General features: G+C 41.5%; 1 protein-coding gene across 1 annotated transcript in view; it reads right to left on the reverse strand.

Moving 5' to 3' along the window:
- The window catches only part of slc13a1 (solute carrier family 13 member 1), a gene marked incomplete at both ends in the record, with an annotated part of 33,125 nt that overhangs the window by 1,297 nt on the left and 5,385 nt on the right, over positions 1 to 26,443 (reverse strand). Inside the window, 12 exons of the mRNA XM_080761235.1 lie at positions 3,332 to 3,469; positions 4,411 to 4,572; positions 5,808 to 5,902; positions 7,103 to 7,200; positions 7,759 to 7,860; positions 8,281 to 8,379; positions 9,075 to 9,194; positions 19,688 to 19,854; positions 21,055 to 21,113; positions 23,576 to 23,988; positions 24,869 to 25,005; positions 25,526 to 25,654. Of these exons, the coding sequence (XP_080617361.1) occupies positions 3,332 to 3,469; positions 4,411 to 4,572; positions 5,808 to 5,902; positions 7,103 to 7,200; positions 7,759 to 7,860; positions 8,281 to 8,379; positions 9,075 to 9,194; positions 19,688 to 19,854; positions 21,055 to 21,113; positions 23,576 to 23,988; positions 24,869 to 25,005; positions 25,526 to 25,654 (1,719 nt within the window). The remainder of the gene's footprint in view (positions 1 to 3,331; positions 3,470 to 4,410; positions 4,573 to 5,807; positions 5,903 to 7,102; positions 7,201 to 7,758; positions 7,861 to 8,280; positions 8,380 to 9,074; positions 9,195 to 19,687; positions 19,855 to 21,054; positions 21,114 to 23,575; positions 23,989 to 24,868; positions 25,006 to 25,525; positions 25,655 to 26,443) is intronic.

A 26,443-nucleotide genomic window follows, 5' to 3' on the forward strand; every position in this document is an offset into this window, starting at 1 on the left:
TGTGAAGTAAGTACATTTACTCAACAATTTTGAGGTACTTCTACTTCACTGTATTTCCAAATTTCAATAGTTTTACTTCTACTCCACTACATTTTATAGAGACAAATTGTTACTTTGCAGATTATTACAAAACACACTATACCACTTCAGCCCTAAATATAGTTCGGCCATTTGAAAATAGCAGAACTAATACGACACATTGTGAACTTCTATCTAGATCGTCTATTTTCAATATATTTGTAATACATTTTGAACTTTTCAATGTGTATTTTGATGCCGATACTTTTGTAACTTTATTCAAGTAGCCTACTGTTACTGTATATCTTGAATATGGGACTTCTGCTTGTAACATAGTCTATCTACATTGGAGTATTGATACTTTTACTTTAAGATCATTTTTCCACCACAGGACATAATACTACATATCTACAGACTAACGAGGCACATTTATAGCCACAAGTTCTGGATGAGTTGTCAGGCAGAATTCCCAGAGCTTACAGTAAAAAAAAAAAAGGATTGTTTTCATTTTTCTTTAGCAATTATTCCACACTGGCATAATAATTACAGGGCTAGGTTGGAGCCAGAAAATGTATGAGACTCTGTCCCTGTCCACCATGCTGTAGCCAAGAATAGACATAAGCATTAATACACAAACAACTATAATGCAGAACCACAATCTCGCCCCCACAAAGCTTGCGGAATCATGAAGGATTCAAGCCATCCCAACCGCAGACTGCTTTAGACTCAAAGCCACTGGAAATAGAATGCAAAAAAGCTTCTTTCCCTGAACAATCAGCTATACATGAACGAACTGCACCTTCCTAAATATATGGTTTAACTGTATGGAACATAGTCCACTGTGAAGTTATTTACACAAAGTTCACCTAACTTTGCTACTACAGGTACAATACATATGATGATACTCATTATTCTTTGTTGTCTAATGTCTATGCTGCTGCATTGTCTGAAGGAATGCCAAACAAAAATAAGTTTTTACTCTTACGTGCCTGTACACAAGATGTAACAAAGTACAACCTTGAACCCAGGAAATGAGGCCTTCATTGCGACTTCCCACGTGAGATATCTTATGTTACCTTACCTTTACCTTATGTATCTCATCTTATCTTAAATATGGAACCCCCCATGATACTTTAAAAGTACACAGAAACCATACAAAGAATTGTTGTCTATAGACTCAAAAGGGGTTCAATACGGAACGTCGAGGAGGCAGTTTATGAACTCCTGCTCCAGTTCTATTTAGAACTTATTCTTGATAAAGAGTTTTCGAGTTCCGATTCTCTCTCCCTCCGTTTTTGTTTCTGTCGCTTTCCTAAGCCAATAGTTTCATGACCGGCGGAGTCTCCGGTCGGATAATCAAAGGGTGTCCTACGGAGTATAAATGATTGGCTTAGGAACGCAACAAAACAATCTCCATGAATTCAAGGCTTCATAGGGTGTGTAATTGATAGAAAACAAGTCATTTTCTTGGGTGAACTACTCCGTTAACAACTTAATTAATTTCCTCCAAAATAGCAAACAATGAGTATAGCATCGTGACGGCTTGCGAGCTTGTAGATACTGTAGGCTATTTTCGGTACTTTTGTGCGTCACCCTTGAATGACAAAATAGGGCATTAATGTATGTAAGAAAAAAGAGAGGTAGATACAAGGTTTCTCCCCGACGACAGCGATCAAGTCATTCAGACACAGCTGCCATCTGGACGGGGCGGACATGAAGCGACTAATTTGTACGTCTCTTGATGACAAAGAAAACAAACTGGGTGATTATTGGTATAGGAAAGATTCAAGGACTTCCTCCTCATCAAAACTAAGGCTATGAGATATTAATGAGACATATTCATCATTCATCTCATAGACGTGACAATAAGCCTGCAAAAAAGCCCAGCTGGGGCCAAATAAATGTGGTGAATGGAGACTGTTTTCCTGTGTCCTGAGAGGATGTTCAGACCCTTCTAGGAACCAGTTCAGAGCTGATGAGTCACTGTCAAACCTTTGTCACTTACTGAGACAAGCTTGACAGTTGGAACAGACAACGGCCAAGGTTTCGACATCCCAAAGTTATGAAAAGTTATATATTCATTTTTAACCAGTAATAGCCATATGGGATCACAAATGCAGCACAGCTTGCTGCGGTACTACTAGATAGATCCTGTAGCTACACATTAAATCCACAGGGGAGAGCAGATGGTGTTCTGTCTGGACAGTGGCTCTCTCGCCGTGGAGATGACCGGCGATGTGTCATGTTGTGACTTTACTTGATTTCCTCGATGTATACACTTGCACAGGTGAGCAGGATCACCCAGCTCTGAGTCCAATTACAGTTTGACTCAGGCCAGGTATGACTGCTTAGATAAGCCATTCCTCCGTCCCACAATTATCTCCCAGAGATTTGTGTTAGCCTGACACTCAGCCTGAATTTATTTTCACTCCAGAACCAAAAGAAGAAAAAAAAAGATGCAGTTGCTGGCCAGTCTGGATTGGTGGCGTTTCCAAATGTTTCATATAAAGATGATTTAAAACAGCAGATCTGCAAGCTCTGCAATGCGACCTATGGTCTGAATGGTTCTCTCTGGAACACCAAATGTGCACACATGTTCTATAGAAGAACCATAGAATCTATCGCTTAAGAGGGTCTCTGGTGTGAGATGGTGAGAGGAGGGAATAATTGCAATTAGGCGATTATGCCATTAATCCCTTCCACAAATGTTTTCTAAATGCTTTCTGAAATACCTATGTTGCTACACTATATCAGTGGTGCTCAAACTTTGTCATGTCAAGGACCCCCACAATTATACTGTATGTATTTGGCCACCGACCCCCATCTCAAAATACTTTGTTCCAGGGACCCCCAGAAGCAAAGATTTGAAAAAAGAAATATTATATTCAAAGACTTGCACAAATATTCATGATTTAAAATAAATAGCAGATCTGCTGTACAAGCTCCTATAGCGTGGCACAAAGTGACACTCTATGAGCTTGTATATATCTGCTATAATGGTTCAAATAATAATGGTTCAACTAAAGTGTTTACACAGATGCTTTCCCGGTTTTGTTATGTAATAATCTCGACAGGCCTCGCAGTACTCACCATATTTATTGTGTTCAGGTGACCGTTGGCCTCAGTACTCAAACTACTCATCATTATCTATTGTGTTCAGGTGAGCGTAGGCCTCAGTACTCACCATATCTATTTTGTTCAGGTGACCTTTGGCCTCAGTACTCATCATTATCTATTGTGTTCAGGTGAGCGTAGGCCTCAGTACTCACCATATCTATTGTGTTCAGGTGAGTGTATAGGCCTCAGTACTCACCATATCTATTGTGTTCAGGTGACCGTAGGCGAAGACCACAGCGTTGGGAGGGTTGGACACGGGCAGCAGGAAGGAGAATGACGTGCAAAGGGTCGTAGGTATCAACATGTAGAGTGGGTTTACGTGTATGGTTTCTGCCTGTCAACGACAATGCAGAAGAACACACAATAGTCACACTCTAACACACACACACACTCCTGAAACACGATGCTTGGTGAGCTTGACATTTTTTGTCAATGTTGGTGTACACTAGGGAGATGGACCCCGGTAAGACAAGGGTTTAAGTGGGGTTTTTTTTTAAACAATATACAGAACAATACAATTACTTAAAAAACAAACAAACAAAAAAAGCATACAGTACATACATATATAAATACAATATAATAAAATAAGGGCACTTAGACTGGTAACAACAGATTCCTTAACGTAATTAAATGTAACATAACCCTATATTTTGGGCACCCCTCGACGAGAGCACTGAGTTTCTTTATTTAATCTATTACTGTCTGTGTGTGTGTGTGTGTGTGTGTGTGTGTGTGTGTGTGTGGGCCCAACGGTAATTTCACAAGCAACATTGTTTACGCCTGGAGGTAAGAGATATAGACTAATTACTATCATGCATTTCCACCATGAATTGTGAGAGGGGGAAATATATGGTCTCTTACCACGAGCCGCACGCCAGCCTGTCTCCCAGGATAGTCTCTGCAGACTGAGGGAGGAAGGAGCTATTTATACCAGGTGGGAACTTATAAGTCATCACTGACGAGATAACGAGGGAAGTACCGACGTCCCTGGCCTGTATGACGTGACCGAGGGGCTCCCCCAGTCTCTCTCTCTGCCTGGGGAGGCTCAGACGTGGCTCGCGATCCCACACCGAGATGCCACAATATATATAGTGCTATTAAACATCCTTATGTCAAACAAAAATGTTTAACCAATGAAAATTGGTTGGTTACAAAGTGCTTCGGCCAAAACCTCCTAACTCCACTTGAGCTGGATGTATTTTTTTTTTTTGGTGGTTTCTAAACTCCAACATGTACTAGTCTATACTGTCATTACGGTATGTGTGTGAAACCCACCAGAGGTGCGAGGATGGGGAGGAAAATGGTGATGGTGGCAGCGTTGCTGGTCACTTCTGTCACCGAGGTGACGAGGACACAAGCCACCGTGACCGTGGCCAAGGCTGGCAGGTGACCCAGGGGAGAGAGGAGGCTGGACACCCAGGAGGAGAGACCAGACACCTGTGGTAGAGAGCAGGGGATTTCAATTGTTGTGAACCAGCGACCACCACCCTGACTAAGAATCAACCTATGGGACCACTGCATAATTTGTTTGCGCCTGATGACATGACGACACATTGAGGTTAGACCATATTTAGTGCTCCCAATTTTAATATCTGGGATAATGTACTTGTTGTACAATATGTACCTTGATGCACATCTGCTAATTTTTTTTTCTTTTTTTTTTTTTACATAACTCTTCTCTGCTCTCGCTACCAACAAAACATATTTTCCGACGGAGGAGTTTGAGAAGCACTGTGCTGGAGTTCATGTGGTTATGCACTCACAGTGACTCACCTGAAGTAGAAGAAAAACTAAATCAAAGTGACTGACCTGACCTGAAAGAACCCCAACCATAATAAACCTGCACATACTGTAAGAGGCAGCACAGGTAACGTGTAACCTGGCAACTGCCACACAACAACAATGCCATGACTGATACTGCCATTTAAAATTAAAGCAGAGCTTCTAATTAGCGCTTTGGCATGGGGGTGGACGGGGGTCAGATCAACATATGGAATGAATTCTGTACTGGCCATATATATATGGAGCGTGTCTTGAGTGTACAGTATATAGGTTTGATTCTATTCTATGTCGGGTGGAAACCTCATACAGTATGTCCAAAACTGTTACTTTATACAGGATTCAAATGACGCAAACATTTCAAAAGTAGCAGATGCCGAAGCTCTAAATGCAGGCACGAATTAAGTGACGCGATTTGAGCTTGTCAATCTCAAAGCGTGTCAAATCTGTCGAGCTTGTATAGGATCTGATACTTTTGATGCTGTTGGGTGACGCTGTAGTGTGATCAAGTGGGTGTTAACTATAACAGTTAGAATATGGAGAATATGGAATATAGAATATTCTGGCTCAGGAGTTAGAGCCAGTGGTTTTCTGACATTTTCAGGATCCCCAAATGAATATGAATTTGTCCACTCATCAGAAAATATTTTGTGCCAGCCCATACCAGATTTATGGTTGAAATATTTAAAAAATATATTCAAAACGTGTCGCTTTTTTTCCAAGAATCTTTTGAAAAGATCTACAAGCTCACAAGAGTCACAACCCATCGCACCATGACGCACTATAGCTGTGAGCTTGTAGATCAACTGTTTTCAAATAGCCAATGTATATATAGGCTTAACGTTCTCGTTTTGGCCTATAGTTCGCAGCAGCAGGTTAATTATTTTTTTTACCTGGGTACCCTCTGCCAGGGCAAAGCCTCCGCCCACCAGCAGCAACACTTCCCACGGCATGGATCGCTGGAACTCCTTCCAGGAGATCATGGCATCTACAATGTACAATTTAGCAGACGCTCTTATCCAGAGTGACTTAAGGCCGGGCCTATATAGGCCCATTCATACGGTGATAAGAAACTCACTGGTGTAGTTTTCTAAAGTTAGAAAACTACAACCTTACCGGGGTCACCCCTGACACATCTCTCTGTTTTTACTGACCGACATCTCCCCTTTTTTCTCTGGGCTATCACCCCGTTCACTGATTGGTCTAGAAGTTGGGTGGGCGGTCCCCTTGGTTTTTTGCAGGCATGGGGGTTACGCATCTGAACTCGTTATCACCGTTTAGGTGATAAAGTTATCAGCTAAAAGGTGAGTTGCTTATCACCAGAAAGTGGAGTATGAATGGACCTAGAAATAGAATGCAGAGAGACAGTGTATAGTGCCCCAGGAAACTATAGGACCACGGGTAAACCAAGAACCAGGCATTGGTTTAAAGTTTAAAATAATACTTTTAGGTAAACAATGGACCATAGCATCTGTTGAAATGAATTACATTATTAATTACATTAACTACATTAATTACATTCTTCACATTGTGGTGAAGAAAGACAACAAAACATGAGAACGAAAGACAAAGGAGCAGTATGTCTGCATGGTATAGTTTTTGCAGTCAATCACTAGCATCCACCTGGATGGGCAGAAGAAAATGGAAGGGATTCGGAAGAGAGAAGATAATATCTCCCAGATGCAATTGTCTCTCTCTCTCTCGATTTGCTGGGGAGGATGGGGTTAAAAAAGACTATCTGCTTTTGATATCCCCCTATGGTCATTATTTTTGTATGGTCGCTGGATCTTTTTACCCCTGCTTCTGGTCAGACTGATCGATTTCCTTTTGGTACACACTCTGGTCTCATGGCATGTGTGATATTTTATGTTTGAAAATATCACAATGTAACAATTTAATGGGAAAGAAAACACAACAGAAAATGTTAACCCTGGGGTTGCTATTTCTGATCTCTCTCTGATCATCTTGGCTATAGGAGAGACTAAGGGCCGATTCATACTCCTGTTTCGGCGCTGTAGTGCCGAAATGATTTCGGCTCGTCAGAAATTTTCAGTAGCACCGAAGAGCCGACTTTAGGACGGTACCCGCCCCCCCGAACCTCAAATGACGTCAAATTGTAGGCTCTACAGCGCCGAACCGACTTTTATTCGTCTCTAAAATAGGAGTATGAATCGGCCCTAATAGTTACCAGGTTTGGTGGAGGAGGAGGGACCGTGGGCAGGAATGATGAACATCAGGAGACCCAAGAGGAGTGCCACGGTGGCATCAGTGGTGTAGCCCGTGTACCTGTTCAGAAAGGACATGGCAACATAATATCATCTCTGTCAGGCAGAAACCAATTATCTCCATGTCCAGAGTTTATTTTTGTTGACGCCCTATACTTGATCATACTATACAGCGTCACACAAAAGCACCACAAACGTAGTGGATCTGCAAGTTTTAATTAGCAAATAACTTAGCCCATTTTGGGGCGGGAAGCCCTTTTGGTGTTTAGCATTACGTTATGCTTTCGCTATTGAAAAATAGCAGATCTACAAGCTCATAGCGCTACGAGCTTGTATAGGTCTGCTATTTTTGAAAAAAATCGAAGAACTACTGACATAGAAACATATCTTTTTCAGAAAACTGTCAGGATGTAGAAGACATTTTTAGAATCTGATCTCAGGTCAAATGAATTAACAAATAACTTGTTTGTGAGCAACGAATAAAACCACAGAACTGATCACTGATCAGCCAGTGTTTGCGCATCTCCAGGAAGTGTTGAGTTTATTTCCAAGAGAGATAAACTTAAAATAAAAGGTAAAATAAAAGGTACTCCATAATAAAATAAGTTGAGCTTCTCACGTGGGGAAGAGTGAAGCCCAGCCAGGCATGAAACCGGGGTCCCTGGTCAGCCACAGAGCGGCCATGAGGACGAACACCCCCTGGGTGACGCGCTCCTGGGAGCTGCAGACAGACATGGACGGACAGACAGACAGACAGGGGAACTCAACCAAGTCCACATGGTTCATCCAGACAGAAAGAGACATGGTAAATGGTGCCTTTTGTGTTTGCTTTGCTGTCGGAATTCATGCAGGGAGTGTGTGTGGTTCATTGCAACCCAGTCGGCAATTACATGAGCATTTGTACGTCACTATCTCTGCGAGGACACACGCCAGGGACAGAGACGATGCTTTTTCTCCCCTGTGTGTGTGCGTGTGCGTGTGCCGTGCGCGCGCGTGTGTGAGATGCATATCCATGATGCAAATACATGTAGCCTGTATACTGTATCTCTCCTTGAGATCAAGTCATTTCTATACACATCCTGTGCTCTGAAGTCATGGATCTGTATTTCATAAACACGACTTGTGTGTGGATATGGCTGACCTCATTGGCCCCAGAGCGTTGTATTCCTCCTGGATCAGTCTGGCAGTAGCCTTCTCCCTCTCCGATCGCTCTGCTCTGCAGTGCCACAGGAACCTAAAACTGCAGGGTGCGTGCGTGCGTGTGTGTACGTGTGGGAATGTTCATTGAACATAACACGTTACTGACAGATTGCAAACATGCACTCACATTCACTTGGGTCATTAATTACTAATTTCCTACTGTACATCAAAGTTCTCACATTCTTAAATATAATCAAGAAGGGTTTTATTTTACACTAATTAGTACAAGTACAAGCAGTGAAATGTCGGTGGGACTTGTCCCGCACAAATGTGCCAACATAACAGTACAGCAATGGTAAAATACTGGATGCAATAGAACAAAAACTTAGGTTTAGGGTCTTGTCTATCGACAAGCATGCCAAAAGTACTTTTTTATAAAGCCAGTACAAACATAAAAGCTATATATGCCTATTAATATCACAGTTATTATGAGTGTAGAAAATCCCAGACAAACACTAACACTGCTGGTCAATGTAATGATTTCTGAGTGTCTGCTAAAAGGTCAACTCTGCAGATAATTAACTGAAGTCTGTCACGCCACCATCATAACAGTCACCCCAGGCTGTCAGCCATTGTGAAATTCCTCATCGTCGCGGTCGGGCAAAAACCTACTTATCTCCATATTCTGAAAAGTCCTTGTCGGGGTGGGGAGTCACTTTGGGGGTTCGGGTGGGGGGTCGCGACTCGTGGCCTGAAATGTTTGATAACAGACGACACAGAGGGTTGTTTACTCACTCTGAACCAATGAACAGCCAGTGGAGCCATATCCATGACAACAGCAGCATGATGATGCTGATTGGCAGACACAGCAACAGCCAGTTTCCAAAGTTAATGCTGTTGCACCCTGGGTAAAACCTATAGGATACAAAGCAGTTGAATCTCTCGGTCAGCACCGCTGCCCTAAACATAGTGTTGTTGTTCATAAACACAGAAGCACCCGGGAGGAAGTGGACTATTCTGTGCCATTTCAGCCTAGTAACTTTTTCAAAACAAAACATTTGTACAGGATTTTGAAAGAGGACACGTTCAGCTGTCAGAAAAACATATTTGTCCAGCGTATTGCATTATTCCAATTTAACCTAAACTAACCAGCTCTGGGGAAGAAACAACTGCTCATAATGTGGTTTACATCACAGCATCTTACAAATAAAAACAGTTCCTATTTGTTTTACAAAACACAAACTGCCACTCACCCCTAAAATTATTGCAGACAGTCTTCATAAATAGTACACAAGCCTTCATATCTCCATATCTTGTCTTTTACCAGAATACTGCCACATCCCCTGTACTTTTATTATTATTTTATTACGGTGCAATGTAAGTTCAATTTGTTTCCACTTTAGTATAGAAGACAGTGGTCTGTAGCCTATTGTGTAATGTGTAGGCCTGTGTGCAGAAACATGTGTCCGTACAGTATTATTAATTAATGATCAGGATAAGTCAGGATAAATGATCAAACCAGACAACGTTAAGTCCTTAAGTCATTGTTCAGGTTGTGATGACTGCACTTTTATTCAATGTTTTTTTTCTTTCAAATGCTAAATAATGAACAAACCCCACATTCTTACCCCAGGTTAAAATGTAAACTGAGACCATTTTACACCTCTTTGACTCTGATAAGTTTCAGTAGAACTATAGGCTACAGAACTTCCTTTGTGCTTCCCATGTATCCATACCTACTTCACTAACATCATTATTACTGTTTCATAATGTGAATTGTAATAAAAGTACAATTGATTAACCGTGATATGAAGGGGGGGATTAAGGCCTGGGCTCTACAAGTATTTAAGAACATATTAGCCTACTTTACTTACATAATTATGCTGTTACGCTCCAATTAGTTTCCAATTACATTTTTATTAACAGTTTGTAGAATGGGTGCATTTCAACAAAAGTACAGGTCAATACAAAAAAAATGCTAAATATTCTAAATGTAATATACAGCAAATCCACATGTCAAATTACACACGACACACATCACAATTATTTGGTTTTCTCTCCAGTGTGAATTCTCTGGTGTGTTTTAAGGCCGTCCATTCTAGAGAAATGTTGTCCACACTGATCACATCCATAGGGTTTCTCTCCAGTGTGAATTCTCTGGTGAGTTTTCAGGCTGTCCATTCTAGAGAAATGTTGTCCACACTGATCACATCCATAGGGTTTCTCTCCAGTGTGAATTATCTGGTGAGTTTTCAGGTGTGCCATTTGAGAGAAGTGTTGTCCACATTGATCACATCCATAGGGTTTCTCTCCAGTGTGAATTCTCTGGTGGCTTTTAAGGTGTGCCATTTGAAAAAAGTGGTGTCCACACTGATCACATCCATAGGGTTTCTCTCCAGTGTGAATTCTCTGGTGTGTTTTAAGGATTGACATTCTAGAGAAATGTTGTCCACACTGATCACATCCATAGGGTTTCTCTCCAGTGTGAATTCTCTGGTGAGTTTTCAGGGTAGACTTGTCAGAGAAGTGTTGTCCACACTGATCACATCCATAGGGTTTCTCTCCAGTGTGAATTCTCTGGTGAGTTTTCAGGGTGGACTTGTCAGAGAAGTGTTGTCCACACTGATCACATCCATAGGGTTTCTCTCCAGTGTGAATTCTCTGGTGAGTTTTCAGGGTGGACTTGGCAGAGAAGTGTTGTCCACACTGATCACATCCATAGGGTTTCTCTCCAGTGTGAATTCTCTGGTGTGTTGTAAGGTTGTCCATTCTAGAGAAATGTTGTCCACACTGATCACATCCATAGGGTTTCTCTCCAGTGTGAATTCTCTGGTGTGTTGTAAGGCTGTCCATTCTAGAGAAATGTTGTCCACACTGATCACATCCATAGGGTTTCTCTCCAGTGTGAATTCGCTTGTGTGTTTTAAGGTTGGCCAAATTAGAGAAGTGTTGTCCACACTGATCACATCCATAGGGTTTCTCTCCTGTGTGAATTCTATGGTGAGTTTTCAGGGTGGTCTTGTCAGAGAAGTGTTGTCCACACTGATCACATCCATAGGGTTTCTCTCCAGTGTGAATTCGCTTGTGTGTTTTAAGGTTGGCCAAATGAGAGAAGTGTTGTCCACACTGATCACATCCATAGGGTTTCTCTCCAGTATGAATTCTCTGGTGACTGGTAAGTTTGGACATTGTAGGGAAGCGTTTACCACACTGATCACAGCAGTGGTGTTTTTGCTTAGCCAAGCTTCTTTGTTCATTCACCTCTGGTAGAACAGGAAAACCAGACTGATGATGCAACACTAAATTGGAGACAAAGACAAATGAAACATTGCTTAGTTGTACTTCATGGACTTAAAATCGCAGAAACTAATTTTAAGTTAATGTACACAATTTACATTAGCATCCATTTATAGTTCGATTCGACGGTCAGTTTAGCCTTAAACAATTGTTTAGAAAAAGAGGTACTTTAAGTCAATGCTAATATTAAAATGAAACAAATGACTATTTATGACATAGTGCATATGTATATCCATATAGACACAGTTAGTAACTTACAGAGGTCTTGGTGATCACTGGGTCCTCCCTGTTGAGCAGAACTGTTCATGGTGGCATTGGTAGAGTTCATCTTCAGCTGAAGTACAGAGTCAGATGTGATCAGAAATGATTGATATCCTGGAGGAGTTGTGGAGAACTGTTCTTATACTAGAGAGCCTGAGGTGGAACCACTAACTGCTTGGTGTTGATTGGCCAAAGAGTGGAATAATAGAATCATGTCTCCACCAATCACAACCTAACAAACTGCTGCATGTGCTCCACCCCTCTGTAGCTCCTCCCCCAGGCCATGCTCTATGCAACATTATAGAAATAAACAGCTAACTGTGAGATTGCTTTGTAAGCTTCATATTTAATGCATCTAAACTATATCCATATTATGATACATTGATGTATGGACTTAAGTACATCCTATTAGTCTATGTGGACGTGAGTAAAGTAAATGCAGGAGTCAGCATGAATCCCAAATAACAGACACTGTCAGAGTCAAAGCATGCATATAATATAGAAAACATGATTAGTTAGTTATTGGTAAATCAGGTAACAAATAACTGAAACAAAATAAATAAAAAATATCGGAGAAGAGAAAGAAAGTCAAACTCATTCAAATCCAGTGGGAAACAGAACCGTCTTAACCGATTTAACATAAATAAGAGTGTCAGCATACCTGCTGTTTTCTGGGAGTTTTTACATATGTTGTGCATAAAAACTGCTGGTTTATAATAAACCTTAAAAACATCAAAGGAGTAGTTCATACCAAACTCTCCATTGGGTCTCCTACTGGAGACACGAGGTTCACAAACTATATGCTATGGATATTATGTACATGCAATGAGTAGGCCTATCTGGATAATATATGTCTAACAGTATTGAATAATATAAGTGGATATTAATGAATGCAGCAGAATCAAAGAGGATTGCTCCACATTATTTCAGTAACATCAGAACCAAGTAGAACCAGCTCTGGTGAAGAAACAACTGCTCATACTGTGGTTTACATCACAGCATCTTATACATAAAAGCCTATTTGTTTTCCAAAACACAAACTGCCACTCACCCCTAAAATGATTGCAGACAGTCTTCATAAATAGTACACAAGCCTTCACATCTTGTCTTTTACCAGAATACTACCACATCCCCTGTACTGTTATTATTATGTTATTAAGGTGCAATGCAAGTTCAATTTGTTTCCACTTTAGTATAGAAGACAGTGGTCTGGTTTCTGTACAAAACTGGTCAAGGCCTAACAACACATTAGTATATTGTCAAATCCTCTTAGTCTCATAGCCCATTGTGTAATGTGTAGGCCGGTGTGCAGAAACATGTGTCCATACAGTATTATTAATTCATGGATAAATTATCATTGTCCTTATAATAATAATAATATCCTATATTCACGATTACATTGTTATTAACAACAGAGACACAACAACTGTATTTGTGTAAACCTGGGAAACTGGATTGTTCAGGTTGCTCTGAGGGAATGAGGAGCACTCAGGTGTGTGGAATTAGTTTCAATAGGGTTGTGATGACTGCACTTTAATCAATGTTTTTTTTTCAAATGCTAAATAATTAACAAACCCCCAGGTTAAAATGTAAACAGGCTAAATGATGATGGCTGATGCTTCATTCACTATAGACAATGCATTCAAATGCAGAGATTAAACGTGTTAATGGTCACTGGTTGTCTGGCATTGGACAGATCACCTGTTAATGATCACATTATGTATGCAATGAGACCATTGTACACCTCTTTGACTCTGAGGAGTTCCAGCAGAACTACAACAATCTATCACATGGAACGTATTATTATTAAACTTTGTGAAATGTTAAAGGTGTTGTAAGGGATATGTGTTGTTAAAATAGCTCTAGTAATCATTGATATATAGTTTGTTCAGTAACAGAAGTCTTCCCATGTCTCCATATCCAGTCATAGGACTAATATAGGATACATACAGAAGTGAAACTGAAGCTTTTATTTCTGTTCACCAAAGAGATTGTGCAGACTCCTGGTACTAAACAAAGACTGCATGAGATGTTTCACTTGTTTGGGGGATTTTAACATCTACTCAGACTTTTGTGAGGACCCAATTTTTTAAGTTGATGTGTTTAACATAGTGTGTCACTATAGACTATTGCTCCTGCTTTGACGTATAGCAATTGTCTGCTTGCTTTTTAGTCAACTAGCAATTTCCGTTGCTTAGTTTTTATTTATTAGTCTTCATTGGTCGCGTTCCTGTTCTCCCTTTGAGCTTCTTCGGTAGTGGGTACTGTATTTATGAGCATTGTATGTCTGTCCTGTTCTTTGTTGTGTATTTTTTTTTGTTACTGGCAGAGCTGTGTCACTTATTTTGCCTATTGTCTTGGGCCAGTTCACACTTGTAAAAGAGACTTCAGTCTCAATGTGGTTTTTACTGGTTAAATAAAGGTTAAATAAATAAAAAACTATAGATCAAGCTTGTACATTTTAATGATATACTAAGAAAAACAAAACAGGAAGAAAAAACAACCTTTCGTAATAGCATTTTGAATATCCATCGTAACTAAATACATAGGCAGTTAGTTTTAGTGTTGAGTAACACAACAATTAACGATATTCTATATTTTTTGTAAAGCACAGACAAACTATTGATTCAACATTTTATACAGTTTGTAGAATGGTTACAGTTCAACAAAAGTACAGGTCAAAAAACCTGATACGAGGAAAAATAAACAACTAAATTGTTTACACCAGGGTCCTCCATTTTTCAATGCATCTGAACCAGATCTGAACACAACTAAAATGGTCTAAATGTAAACTACAGCAAATCTGGGGAATCTGTAACATGGCAGAAGACCAGTCCGTTCAAATAGTATGTTACATTTACTTGCAATGAATCTATACATGGAAACATTTGTTTAATCGCCATCCTATTAATCTAGAATTAGCACGTTTAAACAGTTTAGCCTTAAACAATTGTTTAAAAAATACCATATGGATCAACATGTTACACTTGGTTGTAATGTGGTTTCATATGTGTGCGGTCATCACATTTTCAGTGGCTCAAATTAGTAAAATTTTAACACAAGACCAGTTTAAATTCAGTGTGTACAACCTTGTGAAAGTCTAAATTATTTGAATTACTAGAAGCTTTTCCACACACACATCACAATTATTTAGGTTTCTCTCCAGTGTGAATTCTCTGGTGAGTTTTCAGGGTGGACATGTCAGAGAAGTGTTGTCCACACTGATCACATCCATAGGGTTTCTCTCCAGTGTGAATTCTCTGGTGTGTTTTAAGGTGTGACATTTGAGAGAAATGTTGTCCACACTGATCACATCCATAGGGTTTCTCTCCAGTGTGAATTCTATGGTGAGTTTTCAGGGTGGACTTGGCAGAGAAGTGTTGTCCACAATGATCACATCCATAGGGTTTCTCTCCAGTGTGAATTCTCTGGTGTGTTGTAAGGCTGTCCATTCTAGAGAAATGTTGTCCACACTGATCACATCCATGTGGTTTCATTCCAGTGTGAATTCTCTGGTGTGTTGTAAGGTGGTCCATTCTAGAGAAATGTTGTCCACACTGATCACATCCATAGGGTTTCTCTCCAGTGTGAATTCTCTGGTGTGTTGTAAGGCTGTCCATTCTAGAGAAATGTTGTCCACACTGATCACATCCATAGGGTTTCTCTCCAGTGTGAATTTGCTTGTGTGTTTTAAGGTTGGCCAAATTAGAGAAGTGTTGTCCACACTGATCACATCCATAGGGTTTCTCTCCTGTGTGAATTCTATGGTGAGTTTTCAGGGTGGTCTTGTCAGAGAAGTGTTGTCCACACTGATCACATCCATAGGGTTTCTCTCCAGTGTGAATTCGCTTGTGTGTTTTAAGGTTGCCCAAATGAGAGAAGTGTTGTCCACACTGATCACATCCATATGGTTTCTCTCCAGTATGAATTCTCTGGTGACTGGTAAGTTTGGACATTGAAGGGAAGCGTTTACCACACTGATCACAGCAGTGGTGTTTTTGCTTAGCCAAGCTTCTTTGTTCATTCACCTCTGGTAGAACAGGAAAACCAGACTGATGCAACACTGAATTGGAGACAAAGACAAATGAAACATTGCTTAGTTGTACTTCATGGACTTAAAATCGCAGAAACTAATTTTAAGTTAATGTACACAATTTTACATTAGCATCCATTTATAGTCGATTCAGTTTAGCCTTAAACAATTGTTTAGAAAAAGAGGTATTTTAAGTCAATGCTAATATTAAAATGAAACAAATACACATGACTATTTATGTCATGTGTATTTGTCACAGTTAGTAACTTACAGAGGTCTTGGTGATCATTGGGTCCTCCCTGTTGAGCAGAACCGTTCATGGTGGCATTGGTAGAGTTCATCTTCAGCTGAAGTTTGGAGTCCAGGGAAATGATTGATATCCTGGAGGAGTTGTGGAGAACTCTTCTTATACTAGAGAGCCTGAGGTGGAACCACTAACTGCTTGGTGTTGATTGGCCAAAGAGTGGAATAATAGAATCATGTGTAGCTCCTCCCCCACTCTCCATTGGGTCTCCTACTGGAGACTGAGGTTCACAAACTATATGCTATGGATATTACATGCAATGAGTATCTGGATAATATATATATATAACAGAATTGAATAATATAAGTGGATATAAATTAATGCAGCAGAATCAAAGAGGATTCTTTCAGTAACATCAGAACCAAGTAGAACCAGCTCTGGTGAAGAAACAACTGCTCATACTGTGGTTTACATCACAGCATCTTGTAAATAAAAGCCTATTTGTTTTCCAAAACACAAACTGCCACTCACCCCTAAAATGATTGCAGACAGTCTTCATAAAGTAGAACACAAGCCTTCATATCTTGTCTTTTACCTGTACACTACCACATCCCCTGTACCTTTATTATTATGTTATTAAGGTGCAATGTAAGTTAAATTTCTTTCCACTTTAGTATAGAAGACAGTGGTCTGGTTTCTGTACAAAACTGGTCAAGGCCTAACAACACATTAGTATATTGTCAAATCCTCTTAGTCTCATAGCCCATTGTGTAATGTGTAGGCCGGTGTGCAGAAACATGTGTCCATACAGTATTATTAATTCATGATCAGGATAAGTCAGGATACATTATTATTGTCCTTATAATAATAATCATATCCTATATTCACGATTACATTGTTATTAACAACAGAGACACAATAACAGCAACAACTGTATTTGTGTAAACCTGGGAAACCGGACAACGTTAAGTCTGAGGGAATGAGGAGCACTCAGGTGTGTGGAATTAGTTTGTGATGTGATGACTGCACTATTATTCAATGTTTTTCAAATGCTAAATAATGAACAAAACCCCAGGTTAAAATGTAAACAGGCTAAATGATGATGGCTGATGCTTCATTCACTATAGACAATGCATTCAAATGCAGAGATTAAACGTGTTAATGGTCACTGGTTGTCTGGCATTGGACAGATCACCTGTTAATGATCACATTATGTATGCAATGAGACCATTGTACACCTCTTTGACTCTGAGGAGTTCCAGCAGAACTACAACAATCTATCACATGGAACATATTATTATTAAACTTTGTGAAATGTTAAAGGTGTTGTAAGGGATATGTGTTGTTAAAATAGCTCACATTGACATATAGTTTGTTCAGTAACAGAAGTCTTCATATCCAGTCATGAGTGAAACAAGTGAAACTGGAAGACATTGAACTAAAACAGCTGATAAATATTTGCAGGGTTCTCTCTCCTTTTAGGGTGGCATTTGTAACCCACATGTACATTTATTTATGTTCACCAAAGAGATTGTGCGATGGGCAGACTCCTGGTACTAAACAAAGACTGCATGGGATGTTTCACTTGTTTGGGGGATTTTAACATCTACTCAGACTTTTGTGAGGACCCAATTTTTGAAGTTGATGTGTTTAACATAGTGTGTCACTACTCACTATAGACTATTGCTCCTGCTTTGACGTATAGCAATTGTCTGCTTGCTTTTTAGTCAACTAGAAATTACCGTTGCTTAGTATTATTATTAAACTTTGTGAAATGTTAAAGGTGTTGTAAGGGATATGTGTTGTTAAAATAGCTCTAGTAATCATTGATATATAGTTTGTTCAGTAACAGAAGTCTTCCCATGTCTCCATATCCAGTCATAGGACTAATATAGGATACATACAGAAGTGAAACTGGAAGACATTGAACTAAAACACAAGCTGATAAATCTTTGCAGGCTTCTCTCTCCTTTTAGGATGGAATTTGTAACCCACATGTACATTTATTTCTGTTTACCAAAGAGATTGTGCGATGGGCAGACTCCTGGTACTGAACAAAGACGGCATGTTTAAAGGGATTCACTTTCAAACGTTAGGGGGTGTCTCTCTGTATCCCATCTTAGACTGTTACTGTTTTTAGCAATAACAAACCTTGGTTCAGTAAAGAGGTTAAAACCCTCTGCTCAAAGAAAAACGAAGCCTTCAAGAGTGGCAACAAAGAGGCTTTTAAATTAGCCAGATACGATTTTGAACATGCTGTGAAAAAAGCTAAAGCCAAATATAACGACAGTCTGCAAGCCAAGCTACGTGCCAATGACACCAAGGGTGTTTGGCAAGGGATGCAGACCATCACAGGGTATAAAGGCAGCCGCCGAGCCCCAGATGATGACCCCCTCCTCCCTGATAGATTGAACGAGTTCTATTGTAGATTTGACATGCCCAGATATGTCCATCCCAGTGAAGCAGCAGCAAACTACCCCACCTCCCTTTATAATTAGTGAGCAAGAGCTACTAGCTACTATCGGCTACTCCTGTTGCCTCTAGCTACTGTTGACTACCTTTGGCTATTTTCTAGCGATTGTGTAGCTATATTCTAGCGAACTTCTGGGGAACACTGCGCTTGACCTACAGGACTCTTTCCTTGTGTCGGAAGACCCTGGTTAGTTTTCTAGCCATAACTACACCTCAGTGGACAGTTGGAAAACTAAACTAGGCAACATGGCTACTGGCGGTGACGATACACAGCACAACCAGGCCAGTCAGGCCTTTGAAACACATTACGGTTTCTGTCCATGCTGCCTTGTCCTCACTACTAAGGACCTTAGTTGAACCTTGGCCTTCCCTTCCTACCCCCAGTAGTAGGATCCCTGCAAAGTCCGGCTCCACTGTGACCAACGTGATTTGGACCAGGGGCCAAAATTACCGACCAGAAAGGCATATTCCCGGTGGGCCGCGACTCTAGGGGGCCTCCATGATATAAAAAAATCACACCCGTGTGAACTGAGTGGTGCAACTCCCCTCTCCCCCCCCCTCCTCTCCTCTCTCTCTCTCATTAGCAGGCAACAGTGCAGCACTAATACTATCTCTCTCTCTCTGTGTTTCTGGCACAACAGCGCCCCTACTGGTTCTCATAGTCATATACTGGTGCTCATGGCCACATAGGTGAACACATAGGTGAACACGGACATTGCTGTTCCTTGGAGTGGTTGCACCACTCAAAAACAATGTGCTACCATTCTGCCAGTGCCATCATGATAATTTCACTGTACCTGTATCAGTGAGTGACAAATAAACCCTCTTCTATGTTGAATCATTTTGCCAGCATCATTCTTGTGAAAGCAACAAAGGGTTGTGTAGTCTGTTGGTTTGTATCATTTATGTTGTGGTAAAGTGGTGGACTGGTGGTATTAGGGCTTGTTTGTGTGTGCCTCGACGGAGCGGGCGGTATAGTTTCTGCTATCTGCACGCTGGTTGTGGTGGGCTGGTCTGGGCCAAATTTGCTTGAAAATGACCAGGCCGAATTTTATGTCCCAGTCCAAGCCCTGACTATGAGACTCACGACTCACTACTCACTCATTGATGTACTGTGAGAAGATGAGATTGGGGGAGGTTCCAGGCAGGGTGGCGATGCCTCCGATGTTGGAGGAATATGCAACACCCAGACACAGAGCCTTGCACAGCATGCGCTCTCTGTTCCTACTCCTCCCACAGGGCCTCTCTGTGGTGACGGACATCGTTATCTGTAAAGCATGACCATACACATTTAACCACATTAATCCTGGCTGGCATCCGAATTGGGCACATCATTGAAGGCAAATGCTTAAAGATGGAGTGCCACAATTTTTGTTTCATGTGTCTATTAGGTGACAGTACTTCATTAGACACCCTGGAGTCGTTTTTATGTGCAATGGTGTATTAACTTTGTATGTAGGGTTTCTTCCTGGAGGATGAACCATAGAGCAGGGGTCTGCGACCTTTTTTAAACGAAGTGCCATGTTTTTATTTTCCAGCTCGTCAGTGTGCCATATCAACATTAATTCATTTTAATGACACCACATGAAAAATTCCAACATATTTTACTTGTCCACAAATATAAAGTTTTTCCTTTCACGTTGTTATTATAATGATCATTAGACTCTAACAGAGTTCAGATTTAATGAATGTAGAATGCAGGATGTCATTTACACACAAATGTTGAGGGACTTCATTTATTTGACTGAATTTATTTTAATAGTTTATTTTAAAGCTGAAAATACTCTCTCACACACTTGCCAGTGCGCCCGTGATCACCCTCCTTTGTGCCAATGTTGGCACATGGTGCCTAAGGTTGCCTTGCTAGAGTATTAAAAGGATAGAGACTGATCTGGCGCGAAGCTCCGCCCCAAACATATTTAGCCCCATGTTCGAATGGCCCCTGTCAAAAATAGCTAAAATCGCTGAAACGAAAGAAAGCAGCAAATGAAGAAAAAAAAAACACTCATCTTTTACTTTCTCTAATAACAAACTAAAACATGAACCTTGGTTAAAAAATACTTTATAGTCTCTTGTACGCCAGTGTCATGCAGAGAAAATATATGACCTATAAAGCTCACATCGTGACATCGTGACGAGATGGGACAAGGCTATGTGACAATATCGTATGATAATATAAGGTATACCGTAATTAAGTGGTTCATTAATTTGGTCACAACATCCCAGTGCAATTCCAATGAATTCTGTGAAAAGGTCCAAATGCAAAAAAAATCAATCCATTAAAACATGTTAAGTTATGATGTATCATGTGTGCAATTTCTGTGTTCTGATACAGTATGTATATACTCTTGTACCGGATAGTATAGTGGTTTTATTGTGTTATGATGGTATCAGAGTACATTGTGCTATGATACAGTATGTACCTGACAGTATAATGGTATTACAGTATTACTCATTCACCTCCACACGTGATGATGGCTCCTCGGGAGGACAGTGACCTTGGCCTTCTTCTGGATGCTGAGCTGTACTGAGAGAGAGAGAGAGACAGCAGCGATTGATCCACGCTCACTGGACCAGCTGTATATACAGTACCAAGAACAAGAACTAAAGACAGTTATACACACAGAGGACCTTTCACTATAGATTATGGGTCCCAGTGGCCCCGGGGGGCGTCCGGCGTATAACCGTCTGCGCACCTACGCAAACGGCGAGCGATAAAACACGCCTATAGTTCATTTTCAATGCGGTTTTTTTGCGTTTTTTGCTCGGTGCGACAACGCAAGCGTGTTTAGGTGAGAGCGGTCCCGTGAATTTGTTGCGCACGTGCTCGTTACGACTCACCAGACCTGGATTCTGTTTAGCTTTTTTTCCCCACGCTTGCGTTGTCGCACGCCTCTTCAACAGACCTGGAGGAGACCTGTTGTTGATCCAGGCAACAACGCCTGCGTTCCTCGCTTCGCGTTTACAAGGCCCTATAGTGCCGCCTGCCAGCGTGTCGCGTGTTCGACTCAGCGATCCCGACGGCCTTCGCTGCGTGTCACTCCCCATTTTCTGTCAGTCTATAGTACTAATCTCTATCAATAAAGGCAGAAAGAGACCGAAAAAATATCTAATTCGAAAAAAAGAAAGAAGGGTAACGAACGTCGTCGGTGGCCTAATAACTATCAAACTGGGGGTCCTTGCAATTAAAAAGGTTATTGCAGTGATGAAAGCTGCATGGCTGAAACACAGTAGGTTATTGTGCCGATAAAAAAAGTGGAAATGAGTACTTTGTCCTCCATTGACTTTGGGATGTGCCAGTGTCTCTCTTGATTTGTGTCAAATTCAAAAGGAAAAGAGGCCGCTTTTGAGGGATTTTCACGTGTATAGAGAAATCCCATATTGTTGTACCTCTTATTTTGCATGCATTTCTGTTGTTTATGTTTTCTTTCTGAGGATAACTATAGCTCTTGTGGGTGTTTTTGTTCATATGAATATATTTGGATATGTTTCATGTAAACCCAGTCACACTGCTTCAGCCACCTGTCTCCTGGCTGCCATACGCACCGCTGTGTGTGTTTAACGTTGGGCCTTGGACATATTTGTCATTTTACGGTGATTTCTCGTTCGCTGTCCGTCTACTGTCTAGTACTGTACAGATACATGTATAAGGGCAGAATACAGTATAAGACAAGCTGTGGGCATAAAGCTCTTAACTCTTGACATTTATATAGGGCTTCTTGAGCACAACTGAACACGCTCTGTATCTCCAGGCCAGTCAACCAATCCAAAACGGTATGACGTTAATGGGACGCGTTGGGAGTGAGCCTGCCGGCTAGACATAACATTTCAGGAGCCAAGTGGCTCATAGCCTGTGTGGCACGTTCCCCAAAAAAAGACTACGTCCATGAAGCCAAGAAAATATGGCTCGCGGAAGGGTTGTCACACGCACTATGAATTTGGATTAAGATTGGATAATGGTTCTCAAAGCGGGGTCTAGGTTACCAGGACCTTTTCTTTCTTTTTTAATATGCTAACCTCAATAAAATATTCTTCAGATGGGTCCGCAGCCAAATACATATCAACCATGAAAACCACACATACGTCATGTTTTAAGATTGAATAATGTACTCCACATAGCCTACCTACCTCGTGTTCTCCTCCGTGTAAACATGCCCAGCGGTCTCTACACAAATTACAGACATTAGTCAGTTAATGACTGACGCTAATGGATGTCATTATACAGACTCAAACGGTAGCCTTGCTTCTAGTCATTAGCAGAAACACACTGTGACTCAGAGACAATTTACAATACGTCCTCGCATGTCTCTTCATACTTTTCTTTGTGTGGGTTTATTTTAAGTTCAAATAAGTCTAAAACATCACCACATCGTAATCGTTGCAATGGAGTGTATTTTTGCAGTAGGGGTCTCCCTGTCTGTCTCTCCAGCAAATGTTGCAGACATAAAAATGAAGCTGATAAATCAGTACTCTCTCTTGATTGGCAACATTTTGTCACCTAAATTAAAATATATTTTCAGTTTATTAAAGAACTGGAGAGACATGAAGTCCCCTGTTAATGAACAAACACTCTATAACAATCATCCTCATCAGAATATACTCTTTTACCTATTTTAATAAAACCCTTTTTGTATTAACAAAAAAATATCACTTTATACTCTACCTTTTTGGTAAACAAAGCCCACTTGAAATTACAAAGCTTGAGAACTACTGAGTTACCGTAGTTAACCCATTCTGGGCCCCTTTTGGTGTTTTAACTAAGCATTATGTTATACTTTAGCTATTGAAAAATAGCAGATCTACAAGCTCATAGCGCGCCACCGAGTGGCGCGCTACGAGCTTGTAGGTCTGCTATTTTTTTTTATCGTGAAAATGCGGCACAAATCTTTGAATATATATTCTTTCAGAAGACTTATTTTTTAATTTCGACTCTCAGGTAAACAGGTCAGCTTTGTAGCCATATATGGTGCATGGTTGCCACAGGCCTACCGTTGAGCTCCAGCCCAGGGTTGTGGTGGCCTGGGCCTGCAGCCTGTGTCACCTCCTCCTCCTCCTCTGGCCTCACTAGGTGCTGGATGACGGCCTCCACGATGGGGCCTGCAGCCTGTGTCACCTCCTCTACCTCCTCCTCTGGCCTCACTAGGTGCTGGATGACAGCCTCCACGATGGGGCCTGCAGCCTGTGTCACCTCCTCTACCTCCTCCTCTGGCCTCACTAGGTGCTGGTTGACACCGACAGCCTCCACGATGGGGCCTGCAGCCTGTGTCACCTCCTCCTCCTCCTCTGGCCTCACCAGGTGCTGGATGACGGCCTCCACGATGGGCATGACCATGGTGACGGCCGAGGTGTTGTGGACCCACATGGAGAGGAAGGAGCATCCCCCCATGAAGCCCAACAGCAGCCTTTGATAGAGCGGAGGGAGATCACGGGGAAACTATGAAGCAATGAAGGCTCATACATACTCCAGTTTTAGGTGATAAGTTATCACCTTCACCCATCACCTTCATAACGAGTCGATCGAGGCCATCATACTCGCGGAGTCGCGGTGATGTCCTTAAGCATTGACCCCGCCTCCCTCTGGTTCAGATGCAAAACCCCCATGCCTGCAAAACCGCCCACCCAACTTCTAGACCAATCAGTAAACGGGGTGATAGCTCCAGAGTGAAAGGACTGATAGTCTGATAGTAAAAATAGAGAGATGTGTCAGGGGTCCGTGGTGATAGCAGATCACCGCGGCGAATTACGTAATGTTGTAGTTCTCAAACCCTTAAAAGACTACACAGCGGTGATAAGCTATCACCACAAACTGGAGTATGAATATATGAATGCAGCTTGAGACAGCTATAGTGGCATAGACATATTGCTTTTTTTTAATACCATTACCATAACGTATTACGTATAGCCCCTATATACTACTGTGTATATAATATATACCTGCCACTCCTGATAGGAGAAGCCTGAATTTCTTGGCTCCTAAACAGAAATGTATCCTGTGAACCATGTCTTTTGCACTTCAGTCAGTGTTTCCTCTCGATGACGTCTCTATTATTTACACTGCGACGCGTTGTGTCGCAGTGTAAAACTGTCATTACGACGGCATTTAGGCCCGCCAAAATACATTTCGTTCGACTAGATGATCAACTGTAGATTTAGTCGACTGAAACTAGACGAACATTCCAGGTGACTAAAATGTGACAAAAACCATACGAAAAACTATATTCAAGAGACAAAGACTAAAACATAAAACCTACATTTGGCTGCCCAAAAACAAACGGTGCTCACCATGCGGGGTTGACCCCGACCAGAGTGATCAGCCTCAGAGCTATCCTCCGGTGGAGCCCCCACTTCTCAATGGAGGTGGCCAGGCACATGACCCCTATCAACAGGAAGTGGAAGTCTTTGAAATACACCCTCGCCACCTGAGACAGAGACAGCAGAGAATACGAGACAGGAGTCATGGAAAAAACAGAGGGAGAGAGAGAGGAGAGACAAAGCAAGAAAGAGAAAGGAGAATAAAGGAGAGATAGGGAGACGTTTATTATCATAATGTAACTTATCTTAATTCTTCATCCATCACAGATGATAGATACAGAGGGAGACACGACATTACACCGTTGCACACATGACGTGGATAATCTAGCCTCACGCAGTTACTGCCGTTTCAGAGCCTCGTTTCAACATATTAGTCGATGCTGGTACACAAACGACACACTTCCCAGCAGGGGTCTTGTCAACACGGGAGCCAGTTCAACAGCTGTTTGAGAGAAACACATTTCCACTATACTGGTGGCTATATGCTGCGGCAGTTTGAAATGCTCTGAATCACCCTTCAATAAATTGTACACTTCAACCCTGCAGTCTGGGAACATTATTATGTCTCGAGTGGTTACATTAAAAAAAACATTATTAAGGAGGACGTGGTTTTTTTTTCTCACTCACCTCAGATGACTTCATGATGCCGAGGAGAGGGAAGAGCAAGGCGGGCAGCATGGCTGTCACAGCGAGAGGCAACGCCTCGGTCACCCAGTAGACCGCCATGAGGCACAGCACGAACGCACATTCTGACACCTAGACGCGCGCACACACACACACACACACGCATGCACACGCACACGCGCGCACACACACACACACACACACACACACACACACACACACACACACACACACACACACACACACACACACACACACACACACACACACACACACACACACACACACACACACACACACACACACACACACACACACACACACACACACACTTTTTTGTCACTTTTTGTCAACTTTGTTGTCAACTTGGACCTTAAAATCATGTACATTAATCCTATACTAAGGGAACGGTTGGACCCGAAAAGGATGGATTCCGTTTTACCAAGATGCAATGAGAGTTTGTTATCGGTTCGGATTTCCGTGAGTTCTGTACCGAGAGCCTCTTCAACCTGCCGAGTGCTGAGTCGTCGGCAAACAGGAACAATTTGCAATTACAGGCGGCACTCATGTCGTTAATGTATAGTAGAAACGGTAACGGTCCTATAGTATGCCTCCTTGAGGGACCCCACAGCTCACTGGGAGGGGTGAGCACATGGTTCCGTTTATGTCCAACTGATATTGTCAAATAATAAAGGCTTAACCCATTCTGACCGGGCACCCATTTTGGTGTTGGCATCATGTTATGCTTTAGCTATTGAAAAATAGCAGATCTACAAGCTCATATCGCGCCACCGAGTGGCGCGATACGAGCTTGTAGGTCTGCTATTTTTGAAAAATCGAAGAACCACTGACATTTTTAGAATCTGATCTCAGGTCAGAATGGGTTCATCAGACCAGTGTGTGTCCAGTGGAAACCTCGTA

This window comes from Protomyctophum bolini (genome assembly GCF_963924005.1).
Source record: "Protomyctophum bolini genome assembly, chromosome: 4".
NCBI lineage: Eukaryota > Metazoa > Chordata > Actinopteri > Myctophiformes > Myctophidae > Protomyctophum > Protomyctophum bolini.